This window comes from Phyllopteryx taeniolatus, chromosome 1 (assembly GCF_024500385.1).
Source record: "Phyllopteryx taeniolatus isolate TA_2022b chromosome 1, UOR_Ptae_1.2, whole genome shotgun sequence".
Classification (NCBI taxonomy): Eukaryota; Metazoa; Chordata; class Actinopteri; order Syngnathiformes; family Syngnathidae; genus Phyllopteryx; species Phyllopteryx taeniolatus.
Window position 1 is genome coordinate 21025514 of NC_084502.1, and position 16880 is coordinate 21042393.

A 16880-nucleotide genomic window follows, 5' to 3' on the forward strand; every position below is an offset into this window, starting at 1 on the left:
TAGTCACATTCGAGACATAACTCAGCTCTGTGCTGGCTAGAAAGTCATGTGCCATATTTATAGTCTGTTTATAAGATGTTCCAACCTTTCTGCAGTATTTTTTTTTCTCCCTCCCATGTGGCATTGAAACCCCCCTGTGGTGCTACATTCTCATCATTACCGTTTATTTTCTTTGCTGACATACACACCCTTTTAATCTTTTTAGGACTCTGTGAAATAATTGCTGCTTCTTTTCACAAGATGTGAAATTAATCGCATATTTTGGCACATTTGAGCATTTATGTGCAGCATTTTATTTACAGTTTTAGACTTATGACGTGTATTCTTCCAATTTCCAATAAGTATTTGATGAAAATCTGCACATTAATTTTATAATAGAAAAATATCAATCCATATATGAACAGATTAAGAAAAATTAACGCTAAATCCTTTATCTCTAATAATTGGTGACATATCAGTATGAATGTTATATGATGTGTAATTATTCTTCCATTAAATGGAAAAAAGAGGATATTCCATTAGGTTTTGACAAGAAACTGCACGGAAAAATATACAAAATAAATGCCTAAATTCCGGCACGGTGGGCCGACTGGTTAGAGCGTCAGCCTCACAGTTCTGAGGACCGGGGTTCAATCCCCGGCCCCACCTGTGTGGAGTTTACATGTTCTCCCCGTGCCTGTGTGGGTTTTCTCCGGGGACTCCGGTTTCCTCCCACATCCCAAAAACATGCATGAATTGGAGACTCTAAATTGCCCGTAGGTGTGAATGTGAGTGGAATGGTTGTTTGTTTGTGCCCTGCGATTGGCTGGCAACCAGTTCAGGGTGTACCCCGCCTCCTGCCCGATGACAGCTGGGATAGGTTCCAGCACGCCCGCGACCCTAGTGAGGAGAAGCGGCTCAGAAAATGGATGGATGCCTAAATTCCTTTATATTATATATATATATATATATATATATAGCATCCATAATGATTATTTGAAGTGCAGTGTGATGCTCATGATGTGCAAAATACTGTCAAAAATAATGTGCAGTAGTCAGGTTATGTTGATAATCATTTTATATACCTGATGACAATGCTATTGATAGCATTTGAGAACTTCTGAGATCATTTGGCTGCTATGTAAATGTCACATGGAAATGATCATTTCTATGTTCAAATCATTATACTGTATCTTCATTAGACCTCATCGGATCACGTTTTTTTTGTGTGTGTAATTATTTCAGATAATAATTAAAGATTTGGTGCCTTGAGATGTGTACTTAGCTGGTGAAGCCTTCTGAGTGCTCTTGTTTAGCTCTGCTGTTGGGCACATACTCCCAGTGTGCATTGACAGTCACTCCGCCACAAAGAGGTCCATTTCCATTAAATAACAGTTTGGCAGGGTGAGAATCCTTTGGCGGTGGTCCATGCTGGTTCCTGCCAGTGTGTGGTATGTGGAGATAAGGCTGACTGTGGTTTCTAATCTAATCGGCTATGAATCAGGCAGTGCTGCAATGACTACATCAGGGAGCCATTGCTTGACATCCAAGAATGTTTCCTGAACGCACCCTCACTTGTCATGACATCACCTTTGTTGAATTCTTACCACATTTTCAGTTACAATGATTCCATTTCAGGTTTTAAAAGTAGAATGCAAAAGTAAAATGTTTTTTTGGGAGTACAAAAACAATGGTTCACTATTTTGCCACCAAGGCCAAAATGCTTATGCTATACTTTTTGTTTTTTTTCGAAAAGCAGATGAAATGTAATTCCCCTCTTTTCTCTGCTGTGTCCAAGAAAATCATTACATCCATGAGTTAACCTTTCACATACTGTCTCATGCAAATGAGCCACTGCTTACCCTGCTCCGTCTACTGCTCGGCCAATGATGACTACAGCTTTCATTATGATGCGGAGCTAGTGGGTGCCTACATGTTGAGTCCTGAGTCTAAAAAAGAGATTGCGAACTGCGAAGTGCATGTTAGCACCCACAAGGACTGCGTTTGTATTTTCTCCTGTGGTGTCAGCGCTTCATCACCAAGTCACCAAATTACACGTGGCACTTTATGTGTGTGTCTGTATGTGTGCGTGCAGCAAAACACTAATGCAAACACCAATATCCTCAGCCGCCACATTGACAACTTCATGGAGCAATCAAAGATGTCCCTCTCATCAGAAATGAATGCAGCTAACTAACGCTTATAAGTGGTTCCAACAAAACCTAATGCAGCTCTGCTTACCTTTTGGTGTGGTCATAGTGTTTCAGACAGTGGCAAGTCCTGAAACTTGATGTGCGGGTGGCATTATGTAAATTAGCCCCACTGTTAGATCACAGTAACACATGCATGGTAATTCAAGCCTTGATGGAGGTAATGCATGCTTACAATGAAGTGTTGATTCATGTGTGATACTTGAGGTAAGTAATTGTAAGTTGTGTGTGATTGTAATGACCGAATTAGTCAGCGCAGCCAGTCAATCAGTAGATTAATTAGTAGTCAGCCTGGTTTCTGCTGGAGCAGCCCTCCCTCTTCTCATCCTGACCTCTTTCTTCTAGATTAGTGTTCCACTTATGCTGACTCTCCTCCTTACAATGCACCTGCCACTGCCAGAGCCCCGTCATGTGAAATGTAAAGTGAGCAGTGAAAGTGGTCGTTAAATCTCACATTCTCTCTCGCTCTCTCCAGTTGCATTGGCCTGCCAGTCCGGAACGGGTCCAAGAATGTCTAATGGCTGGAAAGGATCCAGAGGTGAATCAGCACACCCAAAACACTAACACAGCGTAGCAGTCTGTATTATACTTACTTTGTGTTTGTTGCACACACATCAATGCAGATATGGATATGTGGCAGGAGTCACTTGAGATATTTTTCATCTTCTCCCCGCTGTCGGGTACCCCTTTTTTCACTGAACCGTAATTCAAACTGAAAAAAATTTCAAATTTATTCAGAAAGGAAAACAGCTCTTGTACTGCTCACACACTATGGGGAATTAAAAACAGGTGATGCTCCTCCCTGCTTGAAATCCACTGTTCATGTGAATTGACACTTCATCTTTCATTGTTATCTAACAGAGAAACACATGCTCTTTAATGATAATAGATTATTTCAATAACAATTGCTCAAACCGATTTCAACTTGGCTATTATTTTTTATTCCAGACTCCCAGATCCCCAACCCTTAATTTTATTTAGAAAAGATCTACAAACGTTTGTACCTCATGTGACTCTTTCTGTGTCCAGACGGAGTGTGCTAACTTCCTACGGGTCCTGCAGCCTTTCAACAAGACTCACCTGTACGTGTGTGGCACAGGGGCCTTCAACCCCAGGTGTGCTTTCATAGCTACCAGCGTCTTCCAACAGGTATGACTGAAAATACGTACACAGTTGTAGTATTATTATGGCTTGGCCAGGCTTAGTAACTTGAGCTCCCATCCATTCATATTTCCTTACAGGAAATTTCTTTATAAGTACTCAAATGTTGGTCTTGCTTGGTTCTTAATAATTTTTGCATAATTGCTGTGACTGCTTACTCAGCAAGCGGATGTCAATGATGATTTTGTGCAACAAGCTGTATGTAAACAAATGGAAGGTTTTTATTTTGTGTGTTTAAAACAATGTTGCTGTGAGCCCGCCCATCAGTGGGTGTGTGCTTGTTTGTGTTTGCACGTGTGTGTTCTGACTCCCAGCCATGGCCCTTATGCACAGGCCTATCAGGAGCGTGAGTGTGGTGTCTGCCCCTATGGCCACGCATGGACCACAGCTCATCCAGTCTCGACTTTCTGTAAAATAAAAAATGTACGCGCCATTTTTATTTGACACGTGCAATATAAATCTCATCCCATAATCCACAAGTATTTATTATTTAACTCTACCTATACTGTTTGTTTCAAAGAAATATATTTTCTAAATAGTTTGAATCTCATTATGAATAACTGTGAGGTTTTGTTCCTTTCCAGTTGTGTGACTGTGTGGTCAAGGAAGCTGTGCGTGTGCGCGTGTGCGTGTGTGCGCGTGTGCATGTCAGGGACAAACTAATCCCATAAAAGGCCATACAAGATCAGAGCAGGTGTTCAGATGTGGTGCTTAGTGGAACTGTTGGCGCTGATGGGTTTTGACTGGACTTAACACATTTTGAAATCCCTTCACTTAGCACACTATCCCCCAATTTGCCATTTACTAGCATGTGGAAAAGTGGAAAGGTTGTGTGTCTGTATGTGTGTGTGTGTGTGTGTGTGTGCGTGTGTGTGTGTTATATGAATAAAGGGGTAAAAACTGATCAGCCAGTTCCAGAAAACACCTCTCATTCGGAGAGCTGATTTTTATATGAATGTGACCTATGACTCTGTTTATGTCTTAGTCAGGACACCAGACACTCTCCTACAGCCAGACTGAATGTGGGAAGGGCAAATGTCCATACGACCCCTTTCAGAAAACAGCATCAGCAGTTGTAGGTAAGTTAGCTCCTCAAAGCACAATTTAGGTGAGGTTTGGAATTGAGATTGAGCAACTTGGTGGATGTATGCTTAAGTGTTTCTCTTACGTTGTATTAGATGGAGAACTGTATGCTGGCATTACTTCAGATTTTATGAGCAGAGACTCTGCCTTCTTCCGTAGTCTTGGCAACCGCCACGTCATCCGCACCGAGCAGTACGACTCCACCTGGCTGCAGGGTAAGGGCGAAAACATACTTGATGTGGCTATGTTTCTTATGTATCTTGCCTTTTGTCCAAACCCAAACCCAAACAAATTTTTCTTGATGAAGTTAGGAAATATTTATCTTCATAGATTCAGTGTCATTCAAACAATCGTTAACAGTTTTCCTTGAATCGACCTAATGAGAGGATCCTGATTGTTTTATTGAACTTTATGATCCATTTACATTATATCCCAAACAATTGGAGGATTTTTGGTGGGATACTTGTGGTCATCTACAGCAATGTGTAGCTAGTTTCATTTTCCTGTTTTTTTGTTCAGTTTGGTGCTTATGGTTTTGTCTTCATATCAATATTTTATTCAATTGTGATATTCAGAAGTTATTCCGCTTCATTTCAGTTCATATACAGGAATGAATCACTTTCTCCTTGATTAGTCTTTGTTTTTGCTTTTTTCTCCCAAGGAAATGTCTTTCTTTGGGCTTCTGATTGGTTAAAAGAGCTTCACAGTTATGCCTTACCACCTGTCTAGACTTGCACTGTTTAAAGTGCCCCGAGACAACTTCTGTTGTAAGTTGGTGCTATGTAAATAAAATTGAATTGAATTAACCAGCTGAATCCGAAAAACGACGAACCAAAAGGGAGCGTAAATAATGGACTCTGGAACAAATGAAAAATCTCAGGGAAGCAATGGAAGATTCCAGTATCCAATGATGGATACATCAGGGTAAGAATAGAAATCATGCAGCCATCATATCTAGTGCAGACCATACAGGTCTGTAGGAACAATGTTTTAATACAAGCTTGGTCAAGTAAAGGATAATTTCATGGCATGGCAAAAAAGGATCAAAGTATCCATCCATCCATTTTCTGAGCCGCTTATCCTCACAAGGGTCGCGGGAGTGCTGGAGCCTATCCCAGCTATCATCTGGCAACCCTGAACTGGTGGCCAGTCAATCGCAGGGCACATATAAACAAACAACCATTCGCACACACATTCACACCTACAGGCAATTTAGAGTCCTCAATTAATCTACCATGCATGTTTTTGGGATGTGGGAAGAACCGGAGTGCCCGGAGAAAACCCACTCAGGCATGGGGAGAACAGGACCATGGCAAATAAAATGATATATATATATATTCATAAAGTATATATATATATAATTTCATTTATATAAATATATTATATATTTATGAAATTATATATATAACATATTGTATAATACTGTAATATTATCTATATTTATCAATCTATTTATATATATATATACAACTCTCAAAGTTAATTGGCGTTGTGACATTGCACAAACTTATCCAAACAATTACATAGGAACGCTTAAGATCCAGTCAGGCCATTATATTTTTTTATCCAGCCAATGTAGAGTAAACAGTGATGAAAACAGCAAGCATTCTTCACAGCTGCAGATTAGTGAAGTTCTACGAGATTGAATATCTATAAACCACCTCCTGAACGCTGTTTAGTGTTCTGCGTTCGTCTGCTGCTGATAACAGATACAATACATGCTGACTCTCTGCTGTGTATAAGCTAAACTTCTACCGTCCCTTCTAGCACTCTCTCTATTGCATCTGCACTCTTACATGTACTGTATATGTGCAATCAGCAGCAGGTTGCGCAACAGATTCAAGTTGTTTTTTTTTTCTGCTCACCAGATGCCCATTTTGTGCGGGTCGCGCCGCTGTCTGAAACAGATAATCCAGAAGACGATAAAGTCTACGTGTTCTTCACCGAGCGCGCTCAGGAGGCCGAGGGGGCCGCTGGAAAGGTGCTCTACTCCAGAGTGGCCCGGGTGTGCAAGGTAAGGTGATGAGATGTTTGTGCCCAAAAAGATAGATGCCAGCTGTGTTTGTTTACACGCTTCTATCAGCCTCAGACTGCTTGTTTAGCTTGTGTTCGCCTGCACATGTCAGATACTGTACATGCTTTGCGGCGCATGTGTCTGAGTCTGTGGAGGTGCGTGTTTTTGTACAAGCTTTATTTGGACATTCCTACTGCATCACACACTCGGACTAGTAATGTTTGTCACTATCACTGTGTCTGCTGCATTTTCTTTTACTCTCTGACTATTTCATGTTGATAATTACAGTATGTGTGTATGATGATGTTTGCATTTTTCACCGTGTGTGTTGGTCAACCGCCGATATGTTTGTATTTCAACATACTTTCCCACAATTAAAAAAAAGGATTAATCTGTTCCTTCCAGAGTCAAGGTGTCACCATCATAAACCTTAAATTGTTTTTTCAATGTTTTGAGTAAACTTTCAGCATTGTCAACAGTCATGCAAGTGTAAAAATATGTCAATTGCTGTAAATAGAAAACTTCCATCCATCCATCCATTTTCTAAACTGCTTATCCTCACTAGGGTCACGGGTATGCTGGAGCCTATCCCAGCTAACTGCAGCCGAGAGGCGGGCTACACCCTCAACTGGTTGCCAGCCAATCGCAAGGCACATAGAAACAACCATTCGCACTCATATTCACACCTACTGGCAATTTAGAGTCTTCAATTAACCTACCATGCATGTTTTTGGGATGTGGGAGGAAACCAGAGTACCCGGAGAAAACCCACGCAGGCACGAGGAGTACATGCAAACTCGACACAGGCCAGATTTGAACCTGGGTCCTCAGAACTTTGAGGCAGATGTGCTAACCAATTGTCCACTGTGCTGCCCTAAAATGAAATATATAATTAATAAATCGTTTGCCCAAACTCAAATTTGCGTGATGGACACAAACATAGACAGGGAGGATTACTTCATGTGCAGTTCTTCTTCTTGCATTCTTGATGTTGACTTGGCCATTCTTAGTAAACTTTTTAGATGCTCACTGAGCTAAAGTCACAGGAAATAAGCTGCAGTCTCTTAAAAGGAAGTTTGTTTTTTTTGTATCTAAAGACGTTTCCAGAAATTATGGTAAATTCCAAATATTATGACTCCAGTATGACATTGAATTTGATCAGTGCCACTGTATTTTTACTTGCCTGTCTATGAATCAAGGTTGTTGGAAATCTTGTGGACGTGACATAGCCTGTTTGAATAGCTTTGACCTTGAATACTTTTTCTTTCAATGTTATTTTGTGTCTGTGTTTGTGTGTGCAGAATGACATCGGGGGCCAGAGGAGTTTGGTCAACAAGTGGAGCACCTTCCAGAAGGCTCGTTTGGTGTGCTCAGTCCCGGGACCAGATGGCCTGCAGACACACTTTGACCAATTGCGTAAGTACAAAGAGTAATAAAACCTCACATGTGCAGCAAAACTAAAATACGTCAGACTTTGACTGTTAGTCGCATTAACTACCTTATCGCCCTCACTGAACGCTTCATAATTTTTTTGGGGTTGTGCATGTGTTTGTGTGAGGAATGACGAGCAGCAAGTTTTTGCTTGAAAAAAAATGAGTGCAGAAGCACAGCCTCGGTGCATCTGAATAGCTCTGCTGTTACCACGGTGATCAACAGCCGTGTCGGTCACCTTGGGTCCGTCAACGTGCCTCAGCCTTGGTAACCATGGACACTGGGCTCAACAGTTAGTTGCTGTGGTTATGTTCATTATCAGAGGTGTCCCCTGGAGTTTGTGTGTGTGATTTGGAGCGTCTTTATGTTGGTATGTCTTCACGCTGTCCAGTTCACGTTATATTCAGTATGGTTTCCTCAGTCTGTGGTATAAGCAAAATAGCAATGTTTTGCAACAGTCGGCTTATGGAATGTTAAAAAACAAATGTGGCAATCGTCATACATCGCTCGTTTAATAGGGCATTGCCAAAAACTAAAATATCTCGGTGGATATTCCTTTTAGCATCAAAAAAGTAAAACAAAATTAAGAGTTCAACATACAGTATACTGCAATGAATTTCATAGGAAAAGTTAAGAAGTCATTCAGTACTGTAATATATTTGAAATGTGTTGTCAAAGAACATTGACAAACTGCCTAGAGAGTTCTTGCAGCATTAAAAAGCATATACGAGGTGGGCCAAAAGTACACTTTTTAAACAGAATATTTTTTTTACAGATAAAATTAATAATGGGGAGACGGTGGGCAACTGGTTAGCACAGCTGCCTTGCAGTTCTGAGGACCGGGGTTCAAATGCGGCCTCGTCCGTGTGGAGTTTGCATGTTCTCCCTGTGCCTGTATGGGTTTTCTCCGGGTACTCCAGTTTCCATGCATGATAACTTCATTGAAAACTCTTATTGGGTGTAGGTGTGAATGTGAGTGCGAATGGTTGTTTGTTTATATGTGCACTGCGATTGGCTGGCGACCAGTTTAGGGTATACCCCACCTCTCGCCAGAAGATAGTTGGGATAGGCTCCAGCACGCCCGCGACCCTAGTGAGGATAAGCGGTACGGAAAATGGATGGATGGATGAATAATGGGAAAGAATTTGAGTCAAGAACAAAGAAAGTGAATTCTAAAGCAGTATTGGACCAGTACTGAAGGAAGCAAGGCGGCAAAGGGAGAAAAGATGCAAAATAAAAAGAGGGTCTGAGTGAAGGATGGAAGGGGAAAGGAAGGAAGAAGGCACAAAGGAAGCTACAGTAGGAGGGAATGAAGGTGCTCTGGAAACAAAGAAGAAAAAAGCAGGTCTGAGGTGGAAGGAAGAAAATACGGAAAGAAGGCAGAAAAGCTGGTTTAAGTGGAGGAAGGACGTACATATGTGTGAATAAAAACAGAACAGAAAGGAAGGAAGGAGAGAATGAGGGCATAAAAGTTGCTTTCAGCAATGTAGGGATGCATGAATAAAAAGCATATCTGAGGGAAGGAGGTAAAGAAGGAAAATATTTTATTTTTGCTCTATTTTTAATTGTCACAATGGCTATCTGAGCTTGCATTTTCCTGGATTTGTTTTCCTCCAGCTCACTGTTCAGTGTGCTTGGGAGGTTGAAGTCCATCTCAGAATTTGCGTAGTATCCGAGCCGTAACAAAGGCGGAACCCCGCTAGCTGTGACCGGAGTGTGAAGTGTAACCTTCACTTATTAGCCACACCCCATTGGGTTGAAAGCAAGTGTTGCTTTCCCAGACACTGGTGCTGACCACAGATCTACTTATTTTAATGTGCAAAGCAGCAACATCTATGGCAATGTCCTAGTTCTATCTTTGAGGGACAATCAAATAAATCTCGTGTGAGAAGGACTTAATGAGACAGCTTGACATTAACACAAATTTGACACATGCTCACTCCACGGAAGACCCAGAAATGCAGTGGAACACCATCTAGCAATTAGAAAACAGTAGTTGTTTGAAAGACAGGCACATTTTTTGTTAATTTGTTCATCATGCAATTTAATTATTGTGGGGACGTTTCCCCTTATCGTCGTGCTAATGTGTAATGAGTATCTGAATTAGAGATCCCTGGAGATTTCATCATCCATAAATGGACTTCCATAAAGTCTTTTTACTTTATGAGGGAGGGGTGCCTTTTACAGTAGCTGTTGTCTGCCAGCAATGCCTTTAGCATCGAATCAGGCTTGATTCAATTTATGAAAGAAATAACCACACTACAAGTGATACTTTACAACATCCACAACAGTTGAACATCTGTCACTTTCCCCATTTGACACCATGTCACGCTATTCCTATTGGTTTCAAGTCTTGCACACTGGCTACATAAAACACAGATTGTGGGAAGTTCTTTAATGATAAATTCTACAAACACTGTTGAGACATGCAAAGAGAAAACATGGAAACATGGAGAGTGTGGAGACAGGACTGGTTTCTTATCTCTGCTGTTTTTGTTAACAGAGGACATGCAACGTAAACGACAGACCTCTTTCTTGAAAACTAAACGTACACACACACACACACACACAGTCTCTCACAGTATCCATCTGAATGAGCACGGTGTGTACATTAAGAGATTGAATAAATCATGCATGTCTTTTTCTTGCATGCTGTCAAACCTTCATGTGGGCACACTTGCATCACAAGGAATCTCAAAACTTGCACTCAAACACACACACACACATGCACATGCAGGAATTCAAAGTTTGGATCTGTTAGCATTATAAACATTTCGTCCCAGCAGGCCTGTGGCTCTGTTTTACACATCTGATAAAAGTGCATTTTCAAATTTGTTTGTGAACATCACAAACAGACAGACACTCTTACAAAAACCGCAAGCCCTGACACAGGGGATTAAGCCATCAGGTTAAGAATGCTGTCAGTGTTGTGTTTATTCCACGCTTAGCCACACAGAAACACTACAAATCCCAAGAAGCCTTGAGGCATGTGCAGGTCCCTCATTGTGTAGAGCAGTGGTTAACACCTGGTCGTATGTGTGCTTGTGTGAGGTTGTGAGGTAGTCAGGTAACACTAAACAACATTCATAAGAAGCCTTCCCATATCCCTTTGCTTCAGGGGTCAGGGCGATTTCCATTTCGAGGCCGAGGGGACTAGTGGGGTTTTGAACCTCAAAGTATGCCTAAAGCCAACATTTAAAGACTTTTACTGAACTTCTGGACTGTCTGTTTATAGTCCAACATGTTTCTCAGGTCATCTTACTTTGGTTATGAATCCTAACAGGCGCGTCTGGGTTTATGTGTCAAACTCATCTAATGCAGGACTGTTTACACTATCTTCTGAATAGACACAGCACTGCTGCTCATAATCATCACTGGAAGAACATTCTAAATATTGACTCAAAAAACATCTAGGTTGTTTTAAAGGTTTAAGAATGCAACATGTTCGCACAACAATTTAGTAGTGATACAAAAAGTTATGATAAAAAAATATCGGGACTATTTTCAATAAATAGTTTTATTATAATTGGTACAAGTCTGAAAAGTAAAGGATAAAGAAAACAAATTAATTAAAATTCTAAATTCAGAAAACAAAAACTCAGCTGTGGCGTTAACCTTTACATGCTAACTGAGCTGAAATCCTGAAAGAGAAATTCTACTAATTTCCTACTAACTATAGTAGGACCGTTACAATTGAACTGTTTAAAATTGTTTCAAAACATATTTGTTGTCTTCTTTAAAACAGTCAACAAAAAACATTTACCAATTATAACTTTAATGCATAGTATGGTACAGTTGGCTTAAATTTTAAGTGATCGCCCCATTGGCTCATGGGACAAGATTGCTGTACGTCATCCTGGATTCATACTGCATGCACTCACTCGTTTCCACTCATGTGCTTCTGAGTGTTGATGCAACACGTGAAATTGTAAGTCAAACCTCCACTGAACCATAAACACAGACAGTCGGGTGTGTTTACTGTTTTATGTCTTGTAGATGACGTTCTTGCTGCCTTTTTTGAGTGGAAAACCTTCTGGTAAAGGTTACCAGACACAGTAAAGCTGTTGTCTGCTGTTTTTTGCGGCAAAGTAATGTGTGGCTTTAGAGCTGCGATGTAAAAGAAAAAAATTGTAAGCACAGTTTGAATAAGAGCTGCACCAAGTCTGGCCAACACAAATATAATGATAAAGCAAATTTTACGTCACAAATAATATTTTGTTTTGTAATAATAGTAGGTAAAAGGTAATAAAAGCGAATAGGCTCTCAAATTCAAGATTTCAAGTCAATTGTCCCTAATGCCTAGATCAGACTACATGATTTTAGCCCCGATATTGGCCCGATTAGCTGTCACAGGCGATTTCCCAGATTGGGCCTGGTATATTTTGTTGGGAATGACAAAACGTCTTGTAGTGTGACATAATCCACGACCAACGATTTGGCCCTGCGATAGCCCTATGACGCCAAAATGAAAAGTCGAGCATATTTGATTTTTTTTTTTTTATGTCTTCCTTGTAGTGTGACATATCAACGACAACTCTCCGACAGTGCACCTTGACGTAGACCAATAGGATTGAGTATTGAGACTGGCTCTTCGCCCCGCGTGTTTTCCGTTGTCAACATACTTAGTCGCTGTTGTCACCATTTATTCACGCGCACAAACCAATGTTTACCAAAGCTTTAGAGCATGCTAGCACTAGGTTACTAGGCTGCATAAAGTTTTGTTGCCTGCTTGCGAGCCGTATCGTATTAAAAGTATGTACAATACATTTGCGTGATCCATTGTTGTTGTCATCGCCATGGTAACGGGTGTATCCGGTCACGTTAACCTGTGACATGTTTTCTGCTTCTGCCTCTCCGACAGTGTTTGATTTGACAAGATACTGATCGTAACAGACGGGATACGGTGGTATCGGAATACATGTCGTGTAGTGTTGCCACTGTCTTACCGAGATACGTCAAGAATTTACGGCAGTAGTCTGACAAAAGTGAAGGATCAAATTTGTCTTGTAGACTGATCCAGGCATAACAAATACCAGAAACATAATTAAATCATTCCTGAAGTCAAAGGGTTGCCATCAATTTTCTGTGTAGGAAATGTTTAAGTAACATTTAAGTATTAACTGTCATGTACTGGATGTGCAAAAATAATTACTAGTGACTGTTGTTAATAATAAAATGTGTAGTGAATAGGAGTGTAATGATCCATTTTAGCAACGATTTGATTCGTATCACGATTCGTGGTTGCAGATTCAATTCAAGGACATTATTGGTTCACTTAGAATGATACGATCCGAAATGATTCAGTAACTGGAAATTGATTCAGATGGCAGTAGTCTGACAAAAGTGAAAGACCAAATTTGTCTTGTAGACTGATCCAGGCATAACAAATTACAGAAACATAATTAAATCATTCCTGAAGTCAAAGGGTTGCCATCATGCAACATTTTCTGTGTAGGAAATGTTTAAGTAACATTTAAGTATTAACTGTCATGTACTGGATGTGCAAAAATAATTACTAGTGACTGTTGTTAATAATAAAATGTGTAGTGAATAGGGGTGTAATGATCCATTTTAGCAACGATTTGATTCGTATCACGATTCGTGGTTGCAGATTCAATTCAAGGACGTTATTGGTTCACTTAGAATGATACGATCCGAAATGATTCAGTAACTGGAAATTGATTCAGATGGCAGTAGTCTGACAAAAGTGAAAGACCAAATTTGTCTTGTAGACTGATCCAGGCATAACAAATTACAGAAACATAATTAAATCATTCCTGAAGTCAAAGGGTTGCCATCATGCAACATTTTCTGTGTAGGAAATGTTTAAGTAACATTTAAGTATTAACTGTCATGTACTGGATGTGCAAAAATAATTACTAGTGACTGTTGTTAATAATCAAATGTGTAGTGAATAGGGGTGTAATGATCCATTTTAGCAACGATTCGATTCGTATCATGATTCGTGGTTGCAGATTCAATTCAAGGACGTTATTGGTTCACTTAGAATGATACGATCCGAAATGATTCAGTAACTGGAAATTGATTCAGTAACTTTTTGGCCCAAAATTCATCCAGTGTGACTATGAAATAAATACCTGCATACTGTACAGTGCAGGTTAAATTTCCTAAATTCTTGTTATTTTCTTTTAAGAGAATCGGGTAAAAGGTAATTATGGCCATTACATATCAAGATTATCCTGATGTACATTCATTTTTTATGTCTTATTGTGTATAAAACACATACAGTAAGTGTTTTCTAATAAACTATGTGTATGCTTAACAAAGGTTGTTTGATTGACTGATTGATTGCATTGCTTTGCAGTGAAACAAAGGGGAAAACAGCAACTTATTGTTATATGTATTAGTTCAGCTCTGATTTTATTGTTGGGCCAATTTTTTTCCTCGAAAGCAGATGTTTAATTGGTGTTAGAATTATGACGGGGTCCTTAGAAAAGTGTCTCCACTTTAAGGAGTTCCGAGCTGGACCCGAAGTTGGAGAATCCCTATTCTAAACAGTCAAATACCAATGGCGAGAAAGCACTGTGAGGTTCTTTTAGGAATAGTGTTAATAATACATAGAGAGCTAAATACAGTAAATGAACAAACCTGCTCTTTGTAGCACAAATGTGAGCCTGAAACATACTCGATAGACTCTTATCCACCAGACAAAGTGCTTAAAAAAACAATACACACATATTGTGGTGTCTCGTCCAACCACTAGGGGCACTACGGAAAGGAGTGACTAGATGTTGGGCTTAGAAAAGGAAATGATGAAGAAAGGAGATTAAGAAGAAATTAGCCTTGACAGTGCTAATTGCCATGTGCTAACTGAAAAATCAAGCGAAGTAAGAGGACTTACAAGCATTTTTCTTGGAAATACAACACATGCACACTTCCACATAAAGCCTGCCGTGCTTAAATCCAGTGCGTTATTTCCTAGTATCGATACATTCGATTGATTACCTTGTAAAATGATTTAAATCGCTATATTTATGTCCAGAAGGCTAACTTGTCCAGTACACATCGATTCAATTGGATCGTAGGACTTTGAATGAATCAATGAATGAATCGTTACATCACTATTAGTGAACCTTACTTTTGCATTGTTATGAACATTTTCCTCTTTGTCTTATCACTAAAGAGACCATACATTCAAAGTCTATGTGTTGGATACACACAAAAAGAGAGAAATGGCTTAAGACGGCAACATTGGAGAAAGAGGCCATGAGTTGAAAAACTGATTTACATGTATGACTCATCCTACAGTACACCAACCCTGTTAGATGAGTCTGTCAAGTTTTTTAAAAAATACTTCATTACCTCACCAACAAAACACCTTCTACAGTATATGAAGTGGGCATGAAAAGATGCTTTGTTATAACAAGGAAGATTGATTATGTTTGAGGCCATCCATCTTAGCTTGTGTGAATTCTAGGAAGAGGTTTTGCAAAAGCAACAGAGGAGCATAGAGGGGTGGAAGATGGCTGCTGGCCAGAAGAGGAGGAGAAAAGTAGGGCTTCAAAGAAAGTAAAGAAGAGAAACAATGAAGGAGGACAAGAGTGAGAGGGCAGAGGTTAAAGCACAGGGTGTTGACCAGACCAGAGGAAGAAGAAGAGGGGGGAGATGAGCTAAAAACCAAAGCTTTACTTGGAGGTTTGAGAGGGAGGCGGGGGAAGATAAAGAGGAGAACTAGAAGGTGAGGTATGGAGTTGACGCTGTTATCTCCTCCACACAGTGATAGAGGAGAGGGATGGGAGAGCTGATTATGTAGCCGGTCAGAGGTACAATTTAACATAAGACGAGAAGAGGAGGCAAGGATGATTTAGGCACATTTGGCGGAGGGAGGAGGCAATAAATCAAGAAAACCTTTTACATGTTCTGTCCCAAAGAAGAGGAGGAAGATGAAACCAGAGGCAAAGACCGAAAATGGCGCCAATCCGGACAGAAGACATTTTTCCCCTCAAGCAACCCAGACATGTGAAGTGAAGCAGAAAGGGTGTGAGGGCTGATGGTGAGACAAGGCGGGGATCGGGGTTAATTGGGACGGGGCCGAACAGACACTAATGTGGATCAAGGAGGAGGTGTTAGAGCGACATGAAGCTTTTATGAGGTTATGTGGAGGACGGAAACTACTTTACAAATCACAAAGAATAGGGTTTTATAACATGTCAGGCTCCGACATTAAGCCTTTTTAGGTGGTGGCCCGAGCCAAGTTGTGGTGACCCTGTCAGAACCTGCACTGGCCCCGTACATTTATGTTACCATACGTTACGTTTTAGTGATTATTTCGCTATTAGCAACTTTATACTGTATTAATGAAGTCCCTTTAAGAAATTATTAGTACAATTGCATTCATGGCTGTGACTGTGTGCTAACCTCATCAAAATCAAGGCATTGGAATAACGCTTCAAAGAATAAAACAATTCCAGAATTATTAAAATATCATGCCTTGATGTTGTGTACACTATGCATATTATGTATTAATTTAAATGTACATCCATATAATGAAACATTGCCTGTTTTTAAATTGTATTTATTTTATTTAAACTTTATTTAGCCAGGTTGGTCTCATTGAGATTAAAACACTTTTTTTTCAAGAGAGAAATGGCCAAAACAGGCAGCAGCAAAAACACAAAGAAGTTAGAGACATACAACGAAAGACAAAGTACAATTTAAGCCTACATTTGGGATTTAACCATCTATGAGTCATACCTATGAATAAATTGTTCAAGCAGGTGAGCTAAAACATTGAAATTCTATAGAAACTCCTTCCATTTCTTTCATTATAGATTTAAAAACATTTAAGGACACCAGTTCCTTGATCTTATGTCATTCTGCAACAGATTCCAGATTGAGTGTTATGACAGTGCTGTAAAGTGCCATGGTGTTTTGATGCACGTTGTCTTACGTTTATGTTGGATAAAGTTCTTGTTGGCATACAGTTGTTGTCTGTACATTTTTGGACATAATAATCTGGCGATGAAGTTTCACTTTGTGTC

At 39.9% G+C, this 16880-nt stretch overlaps 1 protein-coding gene across 2 annotated transcripts in view; it reads left to right on the forward strand.

The window, feature by feature from the left end:
• Positions 1-16880, forward strand: part of sema3h (sema domain, immunoglobulin domain (Ig), short basic domain, secreted, (semaphorin) 3H) — a 65624-nt gene that overhangs the window by 27869 nt on the left and 20875 nt on the right. For both annotated transcript variants that reach the window (XM_061780279.1, XM_061780287.1), the window contains exons 3-8: positions 2665-2727; positions 3219-3338; positions 4336-4429; positions 4529-4648; positions 6302-6447; positions 7749-7863. In XM_061780279.1, the coding sequence (XP_061636263.1) occupies positions 2665-2727; positions 3219-3338; positions 4336-4429; positions 4529-4648; positions 6302-6447; positions 7749-7863 (658 nt within the window). The remainder of the gene's footprint in view (positions 1-2664; positions 2728-3218; positions 3339-4335; positions 4430-4528; positions 4649-6301; positions 6448-7748; positions 7864-16880) is intronic.